Source organism: Rhinolophus sinicus, linkage group LG06, assembly GCF_036562045.2.
Source record: "Rhinolophus sinicus isolate RSC01 linkage group LG06, ASM3656204v1, whole genome shotgun sequence".
Lineage (NCBI taxonomy): Eukaryota > Metazoa > Chordata > Mammalia > Chiroptera > Rhinolophidae > Rhinolophus > Rhinolophus sinicus.
In genome coordinates, this window is record NC_133756.1 from 17,598,366 (window position 1) to 17,622,394 (window position 24,029).

The 24,029-nt window shown below is 48.6% G+C and overlaps 1 protein-coding gene across 1 annotated transcript; it reads left to right on the plus strand.

The window, feature by feature from the left end:
• The first annotated feature begins 5,490 nt into the window (after window positions 1-5,490).
• LOC109456850 (vitamin D3 hydroxylase-associated protein) lies at window positions 5,491-23,592 on the plus strand. The gene is made up of 15 exons (XM_019749345.2): window positions 5,491-5,814; window positions 11,602-11,715; window positions 11,964-12,113; window positions 12,438-12,571; window positions 13,165-13,371; window positions 14,584-14,624; window positions 15,080-15,204; window positions 16,727-16,852; window positions 17,602-17,696; window positions 17,979-18,078; window positions 18,562-18,605; window positions 19,364-19,403; window positions 19,813-19,921; window positions 21,494-21,639; window positions 23,253-23,592. The coding sequence occupies exons 1-15, from the start codon at window positions 5,623-5,625 to the stop codon at window positions 23,379-23,381; spliced, it is 1,752 nt and encodes a 583-aa protein (XP_019604904.2). The 5' UTR covers window positions 5,491-5,622; the 3' UTR covers window positions 23,382-23,592.
• Window positions 23,593-24,029: the final 437 nt, after the last annotated feature.

The window sequence follows — 24,029 nt, forward strand, 5'->3', positions numbered from 1 at the left end:
AGTCTGCCAGGTCACTTCTCACTGCACTGTGTTGTGTGGCAAATGGAAGGGTGACTCCCTATGACAGACGAGGGGCTTCTTGGCCCCGCTAACAGATCCCCCTCGCTCCTCCCTGGCTCCAGCCCTCACTCCCCTGCTTGTTGTAGAAGATGTTTCTCAGCCACAGCCTGAGCCCTCAAGCAGAGCAGGCCTCAGCTTCTCTCCTGGCATACTTCAAATTCTTTTCAGGGCCACCTGGAAGGCTTTCTTCTTTGCCTTGATTTTTATGCAACCCTAGAGGGACTGTCCCCTGCAAGTTGCTCAACCAGTGGCACCTGCACTCTCTCCCAATGGTGTACGTGACTTGGTGGCATCAGTCTCAAGGCAGACCCTTGGGGCTGACTAGAGGAACCCACCCACATGGACACCTAGATTGGTATGACCCAGTAGTTGTTGCACTTTGCCCTGATTTCTTGTAACTGCTGAGTCATTTTGCCCCATTTGATTCCATAAACTCACCTGACTCAGGTAACTCCTACTGACTCTTCTCTCTTTGGTTACTAATATCCTTGGGCTTTCATGTGCAAGGCCACAGTGGGCGTGGTTCTCCTTCATTCCTCCACTGGTTCATTGATTCACCCTTGAAGTCTCAGCATGGCCATACCCACCCTGTGCTGAAAGGTGCTGCAGCTCAAGCAAATCTGGTTGGCATCCTTGGGCTCATGGACTTGTGGGGGCTGTGGACATTGACACAAACACATCTGCTCCCCAGGTGATCAGGGCCTAGGGAAAGGGTAGACAAGGGGCCAAATGCAGCCAAAAGATGAGAGAGGTGGACATTGCACAAGTGCCATCTCCACTGCTACGCTCTAATCCAAGCTACCTGCCTCTGGGCACTGCAACAACCTAACTTGGCTCTCTGTCCCCATCCTTGCCTGTCACTGTAGCCACAGTGATCCCTTAAAAGTCACTTATCTCCTTGGGACCTTCCAGTGGCTTCCCATCCCATCAAGCATAAAATCCATACCCTCTTTGTATCCTGCCAGGCCCTGTGTGTCGTGGTCCTTGCCCACCTCTCCGGCCTCATCTTGGGTGTCTTTTCCTCTCATTCATTGTGCTCCAGCCACATAAGCACTTTTTGGTTTCTTGATCATCTCAAGCTGCTCCACAGCTTTTGTGGTAGCTATCCCTGTGCTTGGAACACTCAGCTCCAATGTCACCTCCCCTGATCACCCACTGGTTAAACAACTTCCCTGACACTTTCCAATACGTCGCCCTTTGTACTTTATAGCATTAGCACTATCTGGAGTCACTTTTTTGTTTTTTGTGTTAGCTCAAACAAGCTTCCTGAGAGCTGTGCTTCATTTTGCTCATCACTATATCCTTGGCATGTGGAATGATGCTTAGAAGGTGCTCAGTTAATTCCGAGAACGTTAAGTGAGCATCTACTTAGGGACGAAGCTCTGCACTCGGTGCTGGGACTGCAGCCTAGGCTCTTGTCCTTTTAGAACTTATTTAATGACAGGATGAAGGGAGGCAGGCCGGTATGCTAGTGAAGACCCTAACTACTTAATGCAAGGAGTGATCAGTATAAAGGGGGAAGGGCACTCTGCATGACATTTATCAAGTATTTACTATGAGCCATTTACCTTCTGGGCACTTAATAGTCATGTCATTTAATCCTCCTGTTAACCCTGTTGTAGGCATTTTTGTCCCCAGTTTATAGAAGGGTGACATACCTTGCCCAAGGTGAAGCCCCTTTAAGTCATGTGACTACTGCCTGTTCTCAGCCTTTTCCCCCCTTCCTGGCTCCACTGCCACACCTGGCTGGCCTTCCCTGCATCCAGACTGATCTCCAATTGTCCTTGTATGGCAATTGGCTGACCTTTCTAAATGTAAATCTGATGACACCAAAAATATTTACTTTTTGAAAAAGATTTTTATTAAAAATATAGCTAATATATAATATTATCTGAGTTTCAGGGCTACACTATAGTTATTCAACATTTATGCGCATATACCTAAAGAAGTAATGACACCTAAAACATTTAGTATTGCTTATGCTCAGTCCAGACTCCTGGCGGTGACCTGCAAAGCCTTGCTTGACCTGCTATGCTGCTGACCATTCTAGTTTCTTCCCCTTACCAAGTGCCCACCTCCTGGCCATGTGGCCCTTGGGCAGTGCTCAGGACACTGCACGTCTCCCACCCTTTGCTCGCTGTGCTTGCTCTGCCTAGAGTGCTCTTCCTGTGTCTTCACCTCAAGACCTTGCACTTGTCCAAAGCAAGGGTAGTTGTCCTCTTAAACAACTATCAGGTTGGTTGAAAGGGCTTTTTTTGTGCTGTACATGTTTGAAAGCAGGGACTGTGTCTTAATAATTGGATCGACATCTATTAGGCTGTGGAGTTAATCTGTCATCTTATTGGAAAAAAAAGGGCCTCATTACTTCCATTTTATAGATGAGGAAAGTGAAGTTCAGAGAGGATTGCTGCTTTATCCAAGGCCAACGACTTGAACAGAGAAGTCGTTGAACCCAAATGCCGGACTCCAAGCTTACTGTGCTTTCCTCATTTGCACAATCACCCTATGGGTGCACCAAAAAACATGCGCTAAACCCTCCCAGGTTCTTTGCTAGGTGACCACATACACTGGAGACAAAACACCACGCTCCTTCGCTGGTGTCTGTTTACAGGACGTCTCTGTCGTGTCCCTGCCCACCCGTCCTCTCCCTAGGGTTGTAATATTGGAGTTCGGGGCACAGCCAGGGGACCTGCTATTGTCCCTGTTAGACACCATCTTCTAGGGTCATCTTAGGGCTCCAGCCTGTTGAGAGGCTTTGGGATCCGGGCACTGTGCCCACACCTTCTGGTCTGCCTCCAGGCTTGTCCACCCACAAGGCTGAGCACTGGACCTCTCCAACTTCATCCAAGTCATCAATAAATACATGGATCAGATCAGGGCCAAGGAAAGAGCCCTGCAGTGTGCCACTCCAGATCTCCCACCAGAGCAGCCTTATCTGCTGCACTGCGAGAGAGAGCCGCATAATTCAGCCCTGAGACTCCCAACCAGCCTTGGCTGGGTCGTCCCAAGTTTCCCACACGTAGACTGGGAATGATGACCCTGGGTGCCTTAGACAGGTGAGGTCACTTGGGGTCAGGGCTGTGCGGGGTTTGCCTGTGTATGTCCAGCACCCAGCAAAGTGCCCAGTACTCAGTGGGCACCCAGCAAAGGCTTGTTGAATGGTGGAATGGGTGACTTGTTGTTAGTGAATCCATTTTGGCCGCTTCTGATTATTTCCTTATCTTGTCCCCAAGACAGGAAATTTCCAAGCCTGTCCCTACCTTCAGCCCTTTTCATATTTATCTACTAATGTGATCTTGATTAGTGCCCATAAGGCCAGATAACTCCCAGTTTATATTCAACCTGTGGCTTTTTCCTGGTCTGTAAGTCCTCATCCAGTCACTTTCCCTACCCGCTCCATCCCTCCATCCCTCCAATAAATCCATTGAATTCCTCCCACAGTGTACTCAGAACAAACAAACAGAAACAGTCTCTGCCTGAAGGGAGCTTTCATTCTGCTAGTGAAGAGATACTAAATGCATAATTACACAAAACCGCTTGTTAGAAGTGCAGTAAAGCAGAAGCACTGCTTTATTTACAAAGTGGGACCCTGATCCAGCCTGGAGAGTCAGGGAATGCTTCTGGAGGAAGGGTGGCGGTGAAGCTTCAAATGTTGCTGGTTTACCTCAAAGGAGATCCTTGGGATGATTTGGGCATAAAGCAGACTGGATTGGGTGGAGGAGTGAGTGAAAGGTAAGGAAGTAAAGGCAGCAAGTGTGGATAATCTGAGAAGCTTGGCTGGGAAGGGGAGGAAAGATGTAAGGATAGTAGCTATGAAGGATGTAGACCTGAGAGAAAGCCTTTTAGGTTGGGGCGGACTTAAGCATGTTAAATACTGCTAGGAAGGAGCCAGAAGATACAGAGGTAGAGGTGGGAATGGAGGGCTCAACCTGTCCATCACTCCTCCATTTAAGAAATATTGAACACCTGCCTTGTGGCAGGTATTTTGAAAAAGGCTGACAAGACCCTTGCTTTTTGGAACTTATTTTCTAAGGAGGGAGATAAAAAATAAATAAGATAATTTCAGCTACTGGTAAGTGTGATAAAGAGATAAATCGGGATAATGTGGTAACGAAGGGCTGCAATTAGACAAAGGCTATGTAACAGGCCCAGGATGTTGTGGAGGAGGAGGTGATGCTGGTGCCAAATGGCCCAGGCGAGCTAAGCCATCAGGGAAGTGCTGGGGTTTAGTGAGGGTGACGGAGTATAGGGGAAACGGTCATAAAAGAGGAGGGAGGACATGAGTGTGCTAATGAGGAGGGCTAGCTCCAGAGGCCCCTTGGAGGTGACAAAGTCAGAGTGTCAGAGGGTGGGTGACCTTGGGTTTACCCTTTAGGTTGTGAACAACAGGTCAACTGCTGACTCCACATCTGGCCCTGGGAGACCCTCGGGTGCTCAGACTCACCATTACCAACAACAAACCCATCTCCTTCCCACCAAATCTGATTTCCTAGTCTTAAGAGTGGAGTCACCATTCTCCTACTCACAATGATTGGCAGCCTTAGTTGCTCCTCTCTCCCCCTCTAAGACAAAGGACTGGGCCGAAACATCTAAGAAGAGTGGAAGTGGGTGGCTGGTTAGGAGTCGGTTGGCGTAGTTGGTTAGAGCACGGTGCTGATAACACCAAGGTTGCCTGTTCAATCCCCACATGGGCCACTTTGAGCTGCACCCTATTTATAAGCAAACAAATAAATAAATAAAACAAGAAGAGTGGAAGGGCTCACAAACCAAGTCCCTGCTGTCTTACTGTTTCATAGCTTCCCCATCTTTCCTGCCTTTCCTCCAGGAAGTCACCTCCACCTCCTCCCCTCCCCTCACTCCAGACTCCTTCTCTCCACTGCCCTCCCTGCCCATAGGGTGCTCCTGGTCCAAAGAGGAAATGGATGAGTCTGGAAGGGAGAACCAATAGACTGGCAGGCTAGGATCCCAGGATCAGGAGCAGCCTTGCTTTGGGAGTCAGGAATGGAAACCCAGCTGGGATGGCAGGGGCAAGGGTGAGGGCTATACCTGCCTTACACAGTCTTCACTTCCTTGCATCATCTCCCCTGGGGTGGATGCCCTCTGGGCCCTGCCTGCTCCCCCATGTGTCTCTTCCTTTCTTTTCAGCCTGGGTTCCAGACATCCCCCAGAGTGAGCTGCTAACTCTAGGCACACATGGTCTGTTCAGTCCACCTCCATGTGGCCTGTGAGCCGTATTAAGGGGGTTGGCAATTATTCTGAAAGCAACAGGAACTGGCAGGAATCAGACTAGGGTGCTAGGATTCTGAGGGGTGGGGTGGGGGAGGAGGATGAGAAGGAGATATGATCAGAGCCTGTTTACCTGCCCATCTGCAAGCTTGTCTTGCTGAATCTTCTTTCTCTGCCTAGCCTGAGGGACAGGTCCCAAGGAAATCCAGGTGAGGTAAAAACCAGCTGGGAGAGGCTGTACTCTCCCACACCAGGGTCAGACGTGGGAGGGTTTTCCAGCAATGTGGCTGACAAATAAATAGGACGTGTCCTTGAGGAAGCAGTTGATGCAGCCACATGGACCTCATGATGCCTGCGATGGCTTGGCTGCTTTACCTCCCAGTGGGGCTACTGTTGTTGGCCCTGATGGGGGCTCCCCTGCTTTTCTGGGAGCATGCTCCAGCACGGAAAAAGATCCCTAGGGCACAGAAACGTAGGGAGCTGGCGCTCCAGCAGATGGCAGCCCTGGCACAGCGTCTCCGGCAGCAGGTGAGTGGACATCAATCCCTGAAGCCCCCAGCCTCAATCCCAACAGGTAGACCTACCCCTCCTTAAGACATACCCCTCCCATTGCCCCATCCCCTTCAGAAGACAGGGGCTCAGGTGGAGAGTCCCCCACTCCAGGTCCCCCTACACTAGTTCTTTGTGTCGTTGTCAGTTCCTCTCCATCTATGTCCTTAGAGCGCCTTGGGGTGGGGGGCAATGTGTTTTCTCTGTTCTCTCAGTGCCCCACACATGGCTCAGCAACATGGTGGGTACGCACTTAGTCTATTTGTTAAAATAAAATATACTGACGGAGGAATTCAAGGCAAGAGGCTAGCCAGGCCTCTTTCAGTCCCTGAGTAACCCCAAACCCCACTGAGACAGGAACCCTGGTTTACACATTCTCCTTCCCATCCCCCACCCCATTGGGTTCTGCAAATGTTTGCTGAACACCTGACAGATGCAAAGCACGGGGGTCACTTGAGATGGGGTCCTCCCAGGAAGCTATGTGACTTAAAAGGGGGCTTTGACAGCCTGGATAGGGCTGTTTCAAGGCATTGAGACAGTCATTGGGGCAGGGCTGGGATTCACAGGTGAAGTGACTGAGCCCTGGTATGTCGGTAAAGCGTGCCTAGAATACCAGAGAAGGGTGGGAAGAAGGCGTAACCTCACACTGTGCCTGGGGGCTGTGACAGCCCTCTTCTGGGCCTTGGGCTCCCTGACTGCTCAATGAGGGGTAGGTTCACAGTATCTTAGGGTCACCAACTTTGGTTGATGGTGGCAGATTTCTTCTGGGAGTCCTGGCGTGGGGGTTGGGGAGAGTGCCTGAGGTGCTGTCCCGTGCTCTGGAGTTCCTGAGTGTCCTCTGCCATCCCCAGATGGTGATTGATGGCCCCAGTGGGTAGCTTCTCTGCCCAAACTGCTGCAGTTCCTGAGAATGTGTATTAATATTAATTGGGGCTAATTAGTTGGATAAATCAATCTGCCCCTAGAGAGCAGCTGCCCCTCCATGGTTGACGTGGAGAAAATCTGGGCTAATGGGGTTGCTGCTGTGAATGAGTGTGATGGAGAGAATGCTGCATGCGTGTGGAGGCCCCATGTGTGTGGAGAGGATGCCTGCAAGCGTGTGGAGACCCTGTCTGTGTGCGGTGCTGAGCTGAGTTTACTTTATTGCCAACACCAGGGCCTGCTGTGTTTGCCTCCTGCTGGCGTGTTGCTATGTGCTTGTTGGGTGTGCACCAGGCTGTGTGCTGCTTGTTTGGTCCTGTGCCTGTGGTTGGTGTTCCTGGCTGGGTACGTATACGTCATATTACTGGTTGGAGGATATACATCTAGATATGTGTGGCTGGTTTGGGTCTGAATGTTTGGTTGAGTGTGTACATGTGTGGTCTTGTGTCTGATGTGTGAGGACATCTGGTTCTGTGTGTGTCTGGGCATCTGGATGGTATACAGGTGGGCATCTGGAATATGTAGATATTGGTCTGGGTACCTGGTGGGGCTGTGTGTGTCTGGTTGGCTGGAGGAGTGGAGGGAGTTGGGGTCAGATCACCCATGGCATCTCCAGGCCTCTTGGTTCTCAAAACCTTATTCTCTCCCCAACAAAGTTATGTGGTCTGTTCTGGGCACCTTCCCAGTCAGGTCACTCCTCTGCCAGGCATACCCTCAAGGTCTCAGGTGTCCACCTTTATGTCCCAGAGAGGGGGGAGGCTGAAACATAGGTCAAACCCTCGCAGGGTTCAAATCCAATTTAGTTCAGGTTAGCAAAATTTCACAGAGGGCTCCTCTGGGTCTTGCCTTCTGCTGGACCCTAGGCACACATTCATCATAAAGAGGAAGCTGACATCTGACTCAGACTTGCCTTAAAAATGCTTTCCATGTGAGTGGGAGTGTAGTGGAACCAGAGCTGTGCCAACCGTCAGGGGAAACATCTCAGCTCAGCGTGGCAAAGCCCGTGGAGCTGTGGGACTTGGCAGGAAGGGTGGTTTGCTGTGTCTGCAGCAGGTCATGTGGAGAAGGTTTTAAAGAGAAGTGGCGTTGGAGCTGAGCCTTGCAGGATGTATAGGAGTTTTCCACAAGGAGGAAAGAATAAGATAGGTGGCACCAGACAGAGAAAAGCCTGAAATAAGGCAATGTTTCTGTAGAACACATAGAAAATATTTGTAGGGTCCACTGTGGTAAACAGATAAGCTGCTCTGTTTATCTGTTTATGAAGCCAGCTGGCCAGGAGGCTCTGGTCACCTTGGGGAAATCGGCTGCCCTGAGGATTGAGGGTTTTTATAATATTAAACATATTTAACCGCCACTTTGGAAATATTAATAATAAATCAATTTACTAAAAACCTTAAAATATATTTTCTTTGATTTTCAAACCATGATAGGAGGCAGCACCAGTTGAGGGTGGAGAAGGTCAGATATCCATGGAGCGATGGGACTCAGCAGAAGGGGGTGATTTGTTCTAAACTAAACTGTGTATTAAAATGGCTTAAAATTGATATAAGTTGAGGCTCAACTTTTTAAAATATTTTTTTATTTTTCAATTACAGTTGACATACAATATTATATTAGTTTCAGGTGAACAACATAGTGATTAGAGATTTATATAACTTAGGAAGTGAACACTGATAAATCTAGTAACCAGCTGACACCATACATAGTTATTACAATATTATTGACTATATTCCATGTTATACTTTACATCCCCATGACTAATTTGTAACTGGGGGATATTGGGGAACAGTGTGTTTCTCCAGGGCCCATCAGCTCCAAGTCAAGTTGTTGTCCTTCAGTCTAGTTGTGGAGGGTGCAAGCTCAACTCCAAGTCCAGTCACGGTTTTTCAATCTAGTTTTGGGGGGGGGGGCGCAACCCACCATCCCATGCAGGAATTGAACAGGCAACCAACTTGTTGTTAAGAGCCCACACTCTAACCAACTGAGCTATCCAGCCACCCCTCCCGCAGCTCAGCAGCAGCTCATTGTCTTCAATCTAGTTGTGGAGGGCCCATGTGGGAATCAAACTGGCAACCCTGTTGTTCAGAGCTCCCGCTGTAACCAACTGAGCCATCTATCTGCCCCCAATTTGCACTTTTTAATCCCTTCACCTTTTCACCCATCCCCCTAACCTCCTCCCATCTGCCAGCACTTCTGCCTGGGAGAAAGCTGCTCCTTCAGGCCTCACCTCAAAGCCAGACAATTCAGTTCCTCCCCATGTGTCCCTGGCACCTTTCGAGCTGCTGCCCCAGTGTTGGAGCTCAGAGCAAGTGAGTCCATCAATGAGTAAATCAATGCACGAGCCCTTTAAGAGGAATGCTGGGACTCCAGCAGCCCTCTGCCTCACTCAGCCACAATCTCTGCTGGTTTTTATAGCCAGTAGACTTCTTTTTCCGGCATGGGAACCCTGGGCTGGGGAGTCTGGGCTGGGATCCCTCATTCCTGAGGGAGCAACTCCATAGCTGAAATATCTCTCCCAATTTTTAATTGCCACATGTGGGTGTGGGACCAGCCTGTTCGCGTCTCTGCCCCTCCTACCAGTCTCAATGTGGCTTCTTCTGTACATCCTTAGTCATAGGACTTCAGCTAGACTTCAGGAGATTATCAATGATGGGTGTTCTGTAGTTTAGTTGAGATTTTGATGTGGTCATGAAAGGAGGTAAGTACAGTGTTTATGTAATCTGCCATCTTGACTGGAAATGAGGCTCAATTCTTTCATCAAATTATTCTAATAATTTCCAAAGAACTTGTTGATTTTTAGAAAACTTGTGGATATCTTTCACTGTGGTTATCATCTTTTGAAGATGTCCCTCTCTTTCAAAGCTTTCCCAATAAACTGAGAGTCATTAGGTGACTTGCAGTCTCATTAAGCAGAGCCTTTCTCTCAACATCAATGATCTCATTTCTTGGGTTGATTTCCTTACTCAGCTTCCACTGAACCAGTAGCAATTACACTCACAATTCACTATTTCTGACGCCCTCTGAGATTTTATATAGTCAAGGATCTCTCTTGAAAAATAACTCATAAACATAGTTATGAGAATGTCATAATGAGTTACTTTGACCCTAATCTTTCAGGTCTCATGAGAAGTTGTCATGGTAGTCAAGAGTGTGCTAGTTAAGAGAGTGTGGACTGCCTGTGTTTGAATCCTGACTCCGACACTTAGATTTTAAGTAACTTCTCTGTGCCTTAACTTCCTGATCTCTACTTCGAGGTGATGAATACAATTATAGTAGTCAAGTAAGTTAATAAATGTTAACAGTGGTATCTGGGTACACAGCAAACACTAACTGCATGATAGTTTTCACTTTAGTAACAAAACTAATGTTATCCTTGTTGAGTGGGCATTTAGTGAGTTTCAATGCATTTGATCTATCAGATGAAAGTGACACTCAGCAGAGTTGATGAAAAGGGGTTGTTGGGCCCTTGAAACACCTTCCCCTTCCCCTACAGGTCACCAGAGTGCCTGCCTTACTGGCAGAGGAGCAGTCCCAACAGATACCTGCAGGGACCCCTATTAGCATCCCATGGCCTGATTTCCTCACCTCTTCTCAGCTCCCTGAGAAGCTTCTATTTTCACAAGTGGCCATACAAGGACAACTGCAGGGGGGGCAGTTTAGATGGACACTGGGCATTTGTCCACAGGAGTGCCACCAGGGGTATCACATCTCCAGGTAGCTATGTAGGAACTGGGGCTCACATGCAGTGTTGGTGGTACACCTGTGGACTGGCAAGTGCTGGGGTGGTATCTGATGAGGCCTACTGGGGGTCCTTAGGGCTGGGGAGCAGGGCAAGTGATGAGCCCAGGCTGGCCCTCCACAATCCCTAAGAGAATCAGAAGCTGTGTCTGGAGGGTCTTTGCTGGGCTGAGCATTAACCCTTTACTTTCTGGACTGTGAAGAGAGGGTGGAGTCCCAGGGGAGGAGCTGGGGTGGTGGGGTACTCAGGGGAGTGGCTTTTCTGCTAAGTGACTTAGAAGGATTTCAGTATTTTAACCACAGTGTAGCGGTTAAGGTGAATTCTAGCCGAATGCCCGCCCTGTCCTAGGGAATCCATACCTGGGCCTTCCTGAAAGTCCTTGTGACACATAGGCTGGGGAGTTCTGAGCCAAGGCACCAAGATGGCAAAAGGCACAGTAAGTAGAGGGATTAGGCAGTGTGGCTAGAGCAGCAGTATATGGGAGGGGGGCAGAGAAAGGGAAGGCTGGTGAGATGAGCCCACCAGGACCCAGACAGGAAAAGGGCCTAGTGCAGTGCCTAGCACCTAGGAAGTGCTTCATCAAAAAAGCTTTCCTCCCCAAGAGCCATTAGAGGGTAGTGGTGAAGGTAGAAATGACCTAGGTTTAAGTCCATGCTCCCCATCTTTATGACCCTGGGCAAGAGAGTTAACCTCTTTGTGAGTCGTTGCCTTATCTGTGAATGGGAAATGATAATAAGAATATCTATGCAAGGATTTTTGCAACCTCTGGTCAGATTTGGGTTATATACGATCTTAAAAGGATCACCCAGGCTGTAAGTGAAGAGACTGAGCTGGAGGGGTAGAGACTAGAGGCAGGGAGACCAGTGAGGAGGCTGTTGAGAAAACTGAGAGACTGAGAAGGTTCTAGGCAGGAAGGAGGCCAGGGAGTCAGGGGTGGGAGATATGAAAGAGGCAGAACCATCTATTGGCAGTATGTATGGCTAAGAGAATGGTCAATGGAGTGTCCATTGTGTCCAATGGAGTCTGTGGGGTGTTGTGTTTAGGTGTGGGAGTGGGCCTGAGTGGAACAGTTTTTGATGTCTGCCCGTACCACCTCATCTCCTCAGGAGCCAAGCCTGGACCCCAAGCCCATCCTGGAACTGCCCCTCGTGAAGCTGGCCCAGAAGCTGCGGACTGAAGAATTGAGTTTGGAGAGTGTCTTCTGTAGCTACTTAGAGGAGGTGGGGGTCAGGGGCTAGGGGCAGGAACCAAACCTGTTTCTGGGCTGGAGTGGGGGCTGTCACTTGTTATTATTCTATTTAGAGGAGTTGGGGGACAGATGTAACTTTGGTGATGCAGCTAGTTTGGGAGGTGGCGCATGCCACAGTCATCTATCACTTCCATTCTGCTCTGAGAGGCTGGGGTGACTGAGTGTTCTGTCCCTGGCCTCACCCTGAGCCCTTACCTGGTCTCCCTCAATATTGCTCAGGCGCTGAAGGCGCATGGGGAGGTGAACTGCCTGACAGATTTCCTGGGGGAATGTGAGGAGCAACTGCAGGCATTGAAGAAGCTCAAGAAGAGTGAGAGAGGCCTTCTCTATGGGGTCCCCGTAAGCCTCAAGGATGCCTTTGACTGCAAGGTGAGCTCTGGGGTGTACATGTGTGTGTGCGTGCACACATACCACTGAGCCTGTGAGTATCTGAGTGTGTCACATGGAGCAAGTTACTTAATCTGGGATGCACAGCTAGAAAGTGACCACTGGGACTGAACCCAGCAATCTGGCTCCCAAACCCAAACTCTTAACCACCATGTTCTTGGGTCACCCGTGACTCATCCTAATGGTGCAGTGCTTACGTCTTAGGGCATGAGGATGGATGTGAGTGGGGGTGGAGTGGGGCATGAGAGTCTGTCCATTGGGTGATGCTGACCCCAACAGGCTGAAGTTAATGTCACTTCCTTGCAGGGCCATGACTCTACGTGCGGCCTGGCCCAGTTCTTGGAGAAGTCAGCGGCCAAGGATGGGGTCATAGTGAAAGTGCTGAAGGCCCAGGGAGCCATTCCCTTCGTTAAGACCAACATCCCCCAGTCGCTATTCAGGTATCTGAGGCAGCAGGCTGGGGCTGGGGCTGGTCCCAAGGACTGAAACAGCAACTTCAAGTCCTGATTCAGAGCAGAGGGTGGGGTAGGAGCCAGTCATGCAGACCTCAAGGACCGAGGTTCTGGGGCAAGTCTTTCTGTCCTCTGAGCCTTGGTTTCCTCCTCATGTGTGGGTGGCATGGTCTCTAAGGATCTTCAGGCTCGGAGGGTTTGAAGAGTTACAGCTCTGTTTCTATACAAGCTTCAGTCTCTAATTGTTCTTCTCATCCCGTAATCTTTCTCTTCCCCACTCTGCTTTTAGTGTATCCAGTTTTGTGAGGAACCTGTTCCCAGTTCTGACAGCAGAGCTGTGGGCTCCTTGCTTCTTATTGTAGGAGGTGTGATTGGTATCTGCTCTGGGTCTTTCCCATAGCAGCATTCCCTCACCTCAGCCAAAAAGGAGGCCAGCAGGTCTCAGCCACAGGAAGGAGCTATGAGCTGAAGCAGCCCTGGAGGTGTTGACTCCTGAGGTTGGTCAGCCTCTAAACTGGGAACAGGAAGTCTTCCCCAGTTAAACTTTCATCTCCCAGCCCCTTTTCTTCTGCTTTCCTCAGCTTTGACTGCAGCAACCCGATATATGGACAGACGCTGAACCCTTTGAACTTAAAGAAGACCCCTGGGGGCTCCACTGGGGGTGAAGGAGCTCTGCTGGCTAAAGGGGGTTCCATCCTGGGAATAGGTACTGACATAGGTGGCAGCGTCCGCATACCAGCCAGCTTTTGCGGTGTCTATGGCCTCCGGACCACAGGACACCGCCTCAGGTACTCAGTAGTTGTGCTGGGGTGGGGGGTGGGGGGAAACTCAGCCAGGCCTAGAGAAACTAGGAGTCTGGGGGAGCACAGGGAACTGCTCCACACATTAACTCTCACTCACTCAGCTTAGTATTAGGGGAAGTGGGCGAAGATAGGAGGGTTTCAAATAACTCCTGCCTCAGCCACAGCTAAACATACCATGGTTGGTACAGGTGGCAGTGGAATAGAACTTCCATTCATTCATTCATTTAGTCATCTTCACAACTATTCATTTATCTATCCTTTCTATTATTCATTCATCAATTCATCCATTTATCCATCTATCCATCCTTCATCCATTTATCCACTCATGCAGTCATCCCAGTCTCCATCCATCAGTTTCACCATTTATTTGCCATTTAGTTTATTTAACAAATATTTTTTGAGTGTTTACTGTGCCAGATACTGTATACTAGGTATTTGGGATATATCAATGAAAAATGAACAAATACCCCACCCAGCCCTTGTAAAACTTACACACATCCTTTCTTCCATTCGTTTACTCATTCACTTACTCATCCATCCACTCATCTAGCCATCTGTTAATCCGTATTTGCCTCCATTCATCCATCCACCCATCTTTCATCCCCACTCTGAGTACCTTGCCTGTGGTGACCCCTGTGCTGGAGACACAGAACATTCTCAGACCCAGCCCCTGCTTCTGTTGTGCTCTTAGATATTCAAATGGCTTAGTCAGAAAGTGATCTAGGCTCTAAGAGAGGGTCTAAACTTGTGGGAACTCACAGGATGAAGCCAACATTTTCTTCAACAGAGATTTATTAAAAGCCTAGATTTTAAACTTTCAGAGGCAGGGCAAGGAAAGGGAAGGCTTCCTAGAGGAAGCAGCATTTGAGCTTGGTTTTGAAGGATAGACATGTAGAGATGGTATGGAGGCTAGAAGACTGCAACTGTAAGCAACTTACTTTGCCTGGAGCAATATGTGTGCATGGAAGTGTTAGAAGGGGAAGCTATGGAAGTTGATACTTTAGAAACTTGAAGGGCAGTCAAAGAGATTAGAATTTGTGCTATGGGCAGTAGTGAGTCATGGGAAGGTTGAAGCAACTCCTATTCCTGTGTGCTGAGCCCTGGGGGAGTGCATCGGCTGGGTGCTCAAACCTTGGCACCCAAGCAGACCCTACCCTTCAGGTGCTGAGTTGGCTCTGGGTGGGTGGGGTTTTGCAGCTACTCTGGAATTGCCTCTACTGTGAAGGGCAGGAAATCAGGTAAGCTCATGTCTGTACCTGTGGGCACACCTATTCCAAGACAAACCTGCCAGCCATTCTCCCAAGGACATTTCACTCAGCCCCTATCTCAGACAGATTGTCCCACTGGTGATAAAGGTATCTGGGAGAAGGGACTGCATGGCTTCCACCTGGCCTCCCCTAGTCCAGTGATTCTTGCCCCACTGAGAAGCGCTTCCTGTTATCTAGCTTTTAGCTCTCCTATTGTTCTCTTGAAGTTTTGCCCCAGATGAGATTCTCCCTCTAGACACCAGAGCTGCTTTGGTAAGTTTACCAGCTCTTCACCTGTCCTCAACTCCTGACCTAGGATGGCCCCAGGAACTCTTCCTATGGTCCTGATCATGGCCCTGTGCCCCACCATCAGAGGACAGGTAGTGGGAGTCCCCAGAGCAGAAAGGATGAGAGGTGCCTGCCTCTCTCCCCTCTTTTCTGTGCAGTGACGTCTGTGGTTGGCCCCATGGCCCAGGATGTAGACAGTCTGGTGCTGTGCATGCAAGCCCTGCTGAGTGAAGACATGCACCGACTGGACCCCACTGTGCCTCCCATGCCCTTCAGGGAAGAGGTGAGCTAGGTGGATGAGCAGGCCTAAAGGGTTCCTTCCTCTCCCCTCCCCTCAGTCCTCACTGACCTGTCTGCCCTCTGACCATCCCCTCTGAAGACCTCCTTTCCCAGCCCAAGATGCACTGAGCAAGAAGCCCTCATGCTCAGTCGTGTTCAACTCCCTACACACATCTTGGTATTAATACAATCAACCTGTGATCATTGTCTGCCATCTATGATGCACTGTTAGTGATCTCTCCATCCTCATCCTCTCCTGACAATTCTTTTATTTTCCCAACAAATTTTATTAAATTTATTTTTGGTGACATTGGTTAATAAAACTATATAGATTTTGAGTGTACCATTCTATAATACATCACCTGTATATTGCATTCTGTGTTCACCACCCAAAGTCAAGTCTCCTCCTGTCACCATATATCTGCCCCCTTTACCCTCTTCTAACTCCTCCCCATCCCTTGTTCCCTCTGGTAACCACCATATTGTTATTTCTGTCAATGAGTTTTGTTTGTTTGTTTGTTGCTTTCAGTTTTATATGCCACATATGAGTGAAATCACGTGGTTCTTGACTTTTTCTCTGACTTATTTCGTTTAGCATGATAATCTCAAGATCCATCCACATTGTTGCAAATGGCTGTATGTCATCTTTTCTCTTGGCTGAGTAATATTCCATTGTATATGTACTACATCTTCTTTATTCAATCATCTATTGAAGGACACTTTGATTGTTTCCATGTCTTGGCCACTGTGAATAATACTGCAGTGAACATAGGGGTACATATATTTTTATGGATAAATGTTTTCAGATTTTGGGGTAGATACCCAGAAAAGGGATTGCTGGTTCATATGGTAATTCTATTCTTTTTTTTTTTTTTTTTAATTTATTGGGGTGACAATTGTCAGCAAAACTACATAGATTTCAGGTGCACTATTCTGTACCACATCATCTATAAATCCCATTGTGTGTTCACCACCCAGAGTCAGTTCTCCTGGTAATTCTATTCTTAATTTTTTGAGGAACCCCCATACTGTTTTCCATAGTGATTGTACCAATTTACTTTCCCACCAGCATCCTGACAGTCCTTTAGCTTAAAAATATTTGCATCTATTCATCTACCTACTCACCTGCTCACCCACTCAACTCCAACTATCCATTCATCCACCCACTCATCTATCCATTTAACCCTCTGCCCACCCATTCACCTTCTCATACATCCACCCAATCATTCATGAATCTATCTACCAACTATCTACCTATCCACTCCATCTATGCAATCACTCACACCCTCACCCATTTATTGTTCTTTCAGAGGTTTCTCCAGAGGACCTAGAAAGTGCCTCCAGAGCTTGGAAAGTATATAGGGAGGCTCCAAAGGGCTCATGGGGAGCCTTTGTGGATCCCCCAGGGTAGAAACAGCTGAGGCCCAAGGCCCCAGCCTGCAAGTCTGGCTCCTGGAGAGAGTGAGGTCATCCTGTGCCCAGCTCAATCTCTCCTCAGATCCCCACCCAACCCCTCTTGCCCCCAGATATACACCAATAACCGGCCCCTTCGAATTGGCTACTATGAATCAGATGGCTTTACCCAACCATCTCCTAGCATGGTCAGAGCCGTGAGGCTCACTTCCAGGCTGCTCCAGGATGCAGGACATCAGGTAGGCTTACTTAGAGTTGGGAGTGGCGTGGGGGAGGAGGCTGGACTGATGAGGCTGTGTTGCTGGACTATTCTTGGAGAAAAAGCAAGTTATATCTGAGTCTTGGCTGCTGAGATCATTCTGTTTCCCCTAAGCTTCCTGGAGAAGATGGATGGGGTCAACACAGGAGTAGAGTGTGCCCTACCCTGTGAGGAAGGCATCAAGATTTTGTGCCTTCCTAATGGTAGGGACTCAGGGACTCACTCCTATAATTTCTATAGCTGAGTTTCTGTTGTCTCCATCAAATGGCTATAAAGAGGTCTCTGTCTACAAAATGCCCCTCCCTTGCCTCTCAGCCCTGGTGGTTTGTCCTAGCCTTGCCTCCCCTTTGAGAATTGCTGGTTGGCTACACACTACTATGTGATCTTGGGTCATCTCTTACCCCCGCCCCCAGCCTCAGTTTTCTACCACATGGGGGCAGCTGTGAAGATTAAATGAGCTCACATATATAAAGCACTTGGCATGGGGCTGGATCGCAGTAGAGAAGGCAGGAAATGAGGGCTGCTCGAATTCCCATCACATCTCTGTATGGGAGGTGAGAGAGTGGGCATGGCACCCACACACAGCGCTCCAATATTGTGCTGAGGAGCTGAGGTGGACAAAGATGGGGGGTGCTGTGGTATCCTCTCTTTAAATCCTGAGGGGTGTGGGGAGAAAACAGGTTTGAGTGGGAGAAGCTCCAGGCCCTGACTCAGTCTCTTTCCCCCCAGGTCATCCCCTTCTCCATCCCCCGTATAGAGTATGCGATGAATCTGTACACGAGCAGTGGGTTTGCTGATGCAGGAGCTACCTTTCTTGAGAAGCTGTATGTTTGTTGGGACTCAGATGTGGAGCATGGTGGAAATGGAGTGGGGGAGGGGAACTGTGGGCCTGGGCAGATGGGATGCCAATGACTAATTATGTGACCTCAAGCAGCAAGTCACCTACTCAGACCTCATCTTCAGGATGCACATGTTCCAGGGGTGGTGGTTGTGGGAACAGAAGTGTGTCTTTGGGTCTGACCTCCCTCCATGGCTTATCTGTGGAGGGGGAGTTGGATGGGTGTGGAGCCAGTTGATGGCTAAAAAGCGGTAACTGATGTCTTCAGGAAGGGAGACATTGTGGACCCCAGCATTAAGGGGTTGGTCAGCATGCTCCGCCTGCCAGACCCACTCAAGTGTTTCTTGGCCCGGATCCTGAAGTACACAGTGAGTGTGGGCCCAGGATGGGGAAGGACTCAGAGTGGGGAGGGGCCCAGAGAGGAAGGGGCTCAGAAAGGGGAGGGGGAACTAATATAAGGGGTGGTAGGCTCAGAAAGGAGGATGAGGCTCAGAAAATGGTGGTAGCGCACAGATAGGTTCAAGGGGAAGAGGAACTGAAAGAGGGGACTGGGGGCCAGAAGAGAAAAGAGCTCTCAGACAGGGGGAGGGCTTCAGAGAGGCTTTGAGAGGGGGAGGGCATCATAGAGAGAGGAAGAGTTTTCAGAGGGAGGGAAGGGGATTTAGAGAGAGGGGCAGGGGCCTTGGTGGTGCCTCAGGGCTTGGTGAGGTGGGGTGGGGGCTTGTGGAGGAGCGGGGGTGCTCCATGTCAGTGTACTGAGCAGAGTTGCTCTTGCTGGATGCCCGTCCTGAGCAGGTTGGTATTGCCCTGTGGTTTCTGAAGTTGGTGTTCCCCTCTCTCCCCACCTCTAGGAGCCCCGAATGAGCAAGCAACTGGAAATGTTTCGTGGAGTAGGGTGAGTGATGGAATCTCCTCAGGTTCCGCTCACAAGAGTTTTCCATGGGGTGGTGGAAATTGAGTGAGGGGCATGTAGAGTTGGCATCCACTGGGGGCGAGGGCTTTTTAGACTAAGGGATCTAATTAGGGTTTTAGGGTCATGCCTGAGACTGGGTTAAATTTAGACTTTTGAGTGGGGTTAGGATTGGGCCTGATTTGGGGTTGGGATTTGATTTGGAGTTAAGCTCTGAGTTCAGGTTAGAATTGGGTTAGGATGGGGTAAAGATTGGGTCTGAGCTGAAGTTAGGTTTGGGCTGGGTTGAAGTTGGTTTGAGTTAAATTGGGGTTAAGTTTGGAACTGGGGTGGGGTTGTGGTTGAGAGACGATTATGGTTTCAGCTTGGGTTTGCTGTTGGGCTTGGCCTGGTGGGACTTGGAGTTGAGGTGCTGGTTGGAATTGGGGATGGAGTAGCCTGAGGGCTAACGTGGGGCCTCACAGGTTAGGGAAGGAACCTGTAGTTTTGGGGGGACCCTGAGAGTTCCCGTGGCTGGTGGTAATGGTGGGGCATTGACTAGCGGATATGTACTCTTGGGAATGTTGGACAGGCAATGTGTCTTGGCCAGGGGACAAGACACAGGGTCATTCCCAGCGCACCAGATGATTTGCAGCCTGCACTGAGGCCAGGCCCTGCCTCTTGAGTATTATGTCCCATTTGTATAAAAGGGGGTCCTTCTATGCTGACCTTTAGACTTTTCAGAGTCTTCCTCATTCCCGCAGGACACCCAAGAAACTGTGGGAGCAGCACACAGCAGTGGAGGTGATGTGTGTCTGGTAACATGTTGAGGGACTGTTGGAGCAGGGGGAGCAGAGACATGGGTGGTGACAGGAGTGGCCAGACAGGGGACAGAGCTTTGTCCTGGCCTGCAGGGGAGGGCTGGCTAGACCTCGTGGGAAGGCTTGGTGACCTAGGAGGTTAATGTAGTCCATTTCCCTAGGGCCAGGATAATATGCTGTCCCCAAATCACTGCAGCCTGAGACTCCCCTTCTCATCCTTTCATCTTAGCCCTTGGGAAGACCCTGACCCTCCCCAGATATCTCAGTCTGTATGTCATAGCTTGGGAATTGTTCCTGGTGTCTAACCTGACTCAGCCTGGCAGCACCTGACCTTGTCCTGCAAACAGTGACCTCTGCCAGTCTTACCCCTCCTGCGTCTATTGTCCCTGCAGGAATATCAGCAAGAGTTCATAGCCAACTGGAAGTCCTTGGACCTGGATGTGTTGCTGGTGCCAGCTCTGGACCCTGCCTTCTATATAGGCTATCCTGCCAAAACAGGAGGTGAGAGGGCACTGGGTGCTGGTGGGGTTGAGACTGGGAATCCAGGACTCTGAGTCCTGCCACAGCCTCTATGTCCTTGACCTTTGTTTTTATTCACTTAAAAATTTTTTCTTAAATTGAGGTAAAATTCAGATAACAGTAATTCACCATTTTAAAGTGTACAATTCAATGATTTTTAGTATGTTCAGAATGTTGTGCAACCACCACCACTATCAAATTCCAGAACATTTTCATCACCCTAAAAGAAACCGTGTGCCTGTTATCAGCCGCTCTCAATTTCCATTCACTTTAAAAATGAACTGTATTAAAGTACAGACGCTCCTTGACTTAAGATGGGGTTTGTTTCAATAAACCCATCGTAGTTGAAAATATCTAAGTTGAAAAATGCATTTAACCTAGTGAACATCGTAGCTTAGTCTAGCTGGTTTTCACTGAACGTGTATCATTTTCTCACGTCAAGTTGAAAAATCATTAAGTCAAACCATCATTAAGTTGGGGACCATCTGTATAACTTACATGCAATAAAATTCACCAATTTTCAGAGTGCAATTTGATGAATTTTAACAAATGTATATAGTTGTATAACCCCCATCATAATCAAAATATAGAATATTTCCATCACCCACCAAATTTCTCTCATGTCCCTTTGCAGTTCACCCTACCCCTACCCACCACAAGCACTGATCTGCTTTCTGTCACTATATTTGTGCCTTTTCTAGGATTTCATATAAATGGAATCATATGAGCCTTTGTGTCTGGCTTCTTTCACTTAGCATATCTATTCACTGGTAACATGCTTTCTGCTGCCCCACTTCTAAAGGTGTCTTTAGCCCAGCCTACCTGAAATGCAGGCCTCAGCACAGGGCAATATCTGAGGGCAGTGTCTGAGGCATCGCTGGGTCCCATGCCCAGTACAGGTGCAAATCTCAGAGGTGACGTCAATGCAGAATGAAAACCAACCTCAAGCCTGGACTCCTCTCCCCTGGATACCCCCACAGTGGCTGCCCAAAGGCACATTCCACACCTGGCTCTGCTCTGATGTCCTCTGTCAACATCACTGCCACTTCTTTAACGCTCACTTCCTGAACACAGGCGGCTGCTGCAATGGAGCTGCCTTTTCAGTTCAGGGTTGCACTGCATACGCCAGCCATCTTCGAGCCCAGTGTACTGGAAGGCATGGGCTGAATCCTCTGCCACCCACCAGCTGTGTAGTCTGTGAAAAGCTACCTAATCTGCCACCTCTGTTTCCTCATTTGTACTCTGGGAATAGTAATTCCCACATCACAGGGGTGGAGAGGATTCAAAGAATCAGCAATACAGAGAGGCCAGCACCGTGCCTGGCACTGAGATAGGCTTGGACAATGCTAATTCTCCTTCCCTCCACCCGTGGGGAGAGGCAGAGGCAGTTGTCAGGCCACTCCCCGAACTGAACTGGCTATTGCGAGCTCAAAGTGCTGCAGTTCCGAGGAAGGCCCCGAGGGGGCGCTTATCCACTCCCCCCCCCCCCCACCCCCCCCAACCTGAGTCTTTCGGAGCTGTTGATTTCCTGGGCTTACCTGGGTTTTCCTACAGTGAGCACCTCTTACACCACCCTGTTCAACCTGTTGAACTTTCCTGTCGGCGTGGTGCCGGTCACCACCGTTACAGCACAGGACGAGGAGGAGATGACCTTCTACAAGGGATACTACGGAGATAGTACTGACAGAAGTTTCTCGGAGGTAAGTTTCCCTCTCCTCCAAGGGCTCAGACCAGGATTGGTTCTTGCCTCAATCCCAGTGGGTGGGTAGGGGTGTGATGGGGTGGGGCTGGGCATTCCCAGTGTTTATCCTTCATTACTTCTGCTACCATTTCCCCCATCCCTGAGGACACACCATTTCACCTCCAAGTCAGCCTCTGTCCTTGTCAGTGGAGAAGACAAAAACACTGGTCTTCTTGACACCTCTGTAGGCAAGGTAGATTCCAGAGGCAAAAAGATGGAGCAGGGCAAAGGCTCCTGGTTAGGAGCTTATTGCTGGACTGGACACTGCCCCTCTCTGGGCCTCAGTTCCTTTGCCAGAAAAAATGGGAATTAAAAGAATCGACCTTGCAGGGTTATGTTGAAGGTTAACCCCACCCCCACTCCCCCCAAAAAATGAAGTCTAAAGCTTTGTATGCGGGAAGTGTTCAATAAATGCTACTACTACTAATTCAGAGGTGGCTTAACAAAAGGAAATATTTCCATGGTCCTATTTAATGCAGGGTCTAAAATAACAACCCTGACTTGGGTGAGAGAGAGAGAGAGAGAGAGGGAGAGAGAGACTGATTCTGAAAAGTATGCATGTGTCTGAGTCAGCCATTAAGTAACTTACTTTTTCTGGAAATTGATTTTAGTACTATAGTTACCAAGTGGAACTGTTGATCTGAATTGTGAGAAAGTAACAACAATGATAGTATCTAATGTGTCTTGAGCGCTTACTCTGTTCCAGGAGATATTTAAAACCATATATATATATATATAAAACCATATATATATATATATATATATATATATATATATATATATATATATATATAACCATATATATGGAGAGAGATATCTATATATCTATATCTATCTCTCTATATATGTACATATATATATACATATATAGATAGACATAGATAGATATTCATTAAATCCCATAACTGTTCTGTGAGATTTTACAAATGAACAAATGGAGGCACAGACAGGTTAAGAAACTTGACCAAAGCCACATAGGCCAACTGAAATGGAAGAGCCAGGACTTGAAACCATGTGACCTGGCTTCAGAGACAAAGGCAAATAAGGGTTTGTATGATGTCATCATCATAAAGCAATGAAAACATGTTTAAATTCCTACAAGTATGTTTAGATTTCATGGCAGGGACTCAGGCTCAGCCCCCATGTTTCTGGGCCTGTGTTTAGGGTCAAGGCACCCTTTTCACTGCAGAAGTGTAACCAGACTCTGGATCAGGGATTTGCACATTCTTCTTTCCCTTGCTAAGAATATTGTGTGGATAAACGTTTCCTTTGCGATGAAACATTTATATTTCATCCTTATATAGTCAGCTCTCTGCATGAGAAGCAAGTTTTACATCTTAACCCTGGAGAATTGTAGACAAATAAAGTCAGAACAGTTTTTCCATGTTTCACTGAGAGCTAAAGAAGCCTGGAACTCTGAGATCCAGGACATCTCTAACCTAATATAGATTGGGGATGAGATATTTGGATACAGGTGGTGAGGAAAGCTGGGCAAGGGGCCTGTGAACAGGAAGCGGGCTCTGATTGACTCTCTCTCTCTCTCTCTCTCTCTCTCTCTCTCTCTCTCTGCAGGCAGTGAGAGGATCCCTGGGACTTTCAGTAGCTGTGCAGTGCGTTGCTTTGCCATGGGAAGAGGAGCTGTGTCTTCGGTTCATGAAGGAGGTGGAGACCTTGACCAAGAACCAGAGGGAACCCAAGTGATGGGCCATTTCATCTCCTGGAGACCTTGATATATTCTCATCCAAGTCTGCTCCCAATGCCCCTTCCTTCTTATAAATATCATGTCTGCCTCATATCTCCTCTTCCTGGAAGCCCACCAGATTCCTTTTCTTTGTAGTCCCTCTGGGTGCTCAATCCATGGGCTCAGATCAGTCCAAGATGGGGAGTAGGGTGAAGGGCTCAATAAACATTTTTGGCCAGCTTTGTGGTCTCTGATCTAGATAGGGCTTAGCCTCCCGGTGGCCTTCTGCCTCCAGCTGTTTTCCAGCTCAGTCCTCCACATGTCATCCCAGATTGCAGCAGAGAATGAGCCCCAAACCAAGAGGCTGGAGACCTGGGTCCAAGTCCTGGTTCTGCCACTGGCTGCTGTGCTGTGCAAATTACTTCCCCTCTCTGGATCTCCATTTTCTCATCTATAGATTGAGAGTGTTAGATCTGATGATTTGACTATTCTGTGAGCTGTGATTCCTAGGCACTTACCTGATCAATAACATGCCATAGCTCCCAATGCTGTCTAGAGAAAGTTCCAGAGAGCAAGGCTGTGGGAGTGAAGTCCAGTCAGATTAGATGCTGGGTTGGACCCAGACTTCAGCTCACAGTCTAGTGCTTTGCCCACAAAGTGCTAATTTC

Excerpts from the sequence above, each read along its gene's own strand:
- LOC109456850 (XM_019749345.2), top strand. The coding sequence starts at position 5,623 with ATGGACCTCATGATGCCTGCGATGGCTTGGCTGCTTTACCTCCCAGTG. Across the intron at positions 18,079-18,561 it reads CCCGGATCCTGAAGTACACA|GAGCCCCGAATGAGCAAGCA; the intron begins GTGAGTGTGGGC and ends CCCCACCTCTAG. Across the intron at positions 18,606-19,363 it reads GAAATGTTTCGTGGAGTAGG|GACACCCAAGAAACTGTGGG; the intron begins GTGAGTGATGGA and ends TCATTCCCGCAG.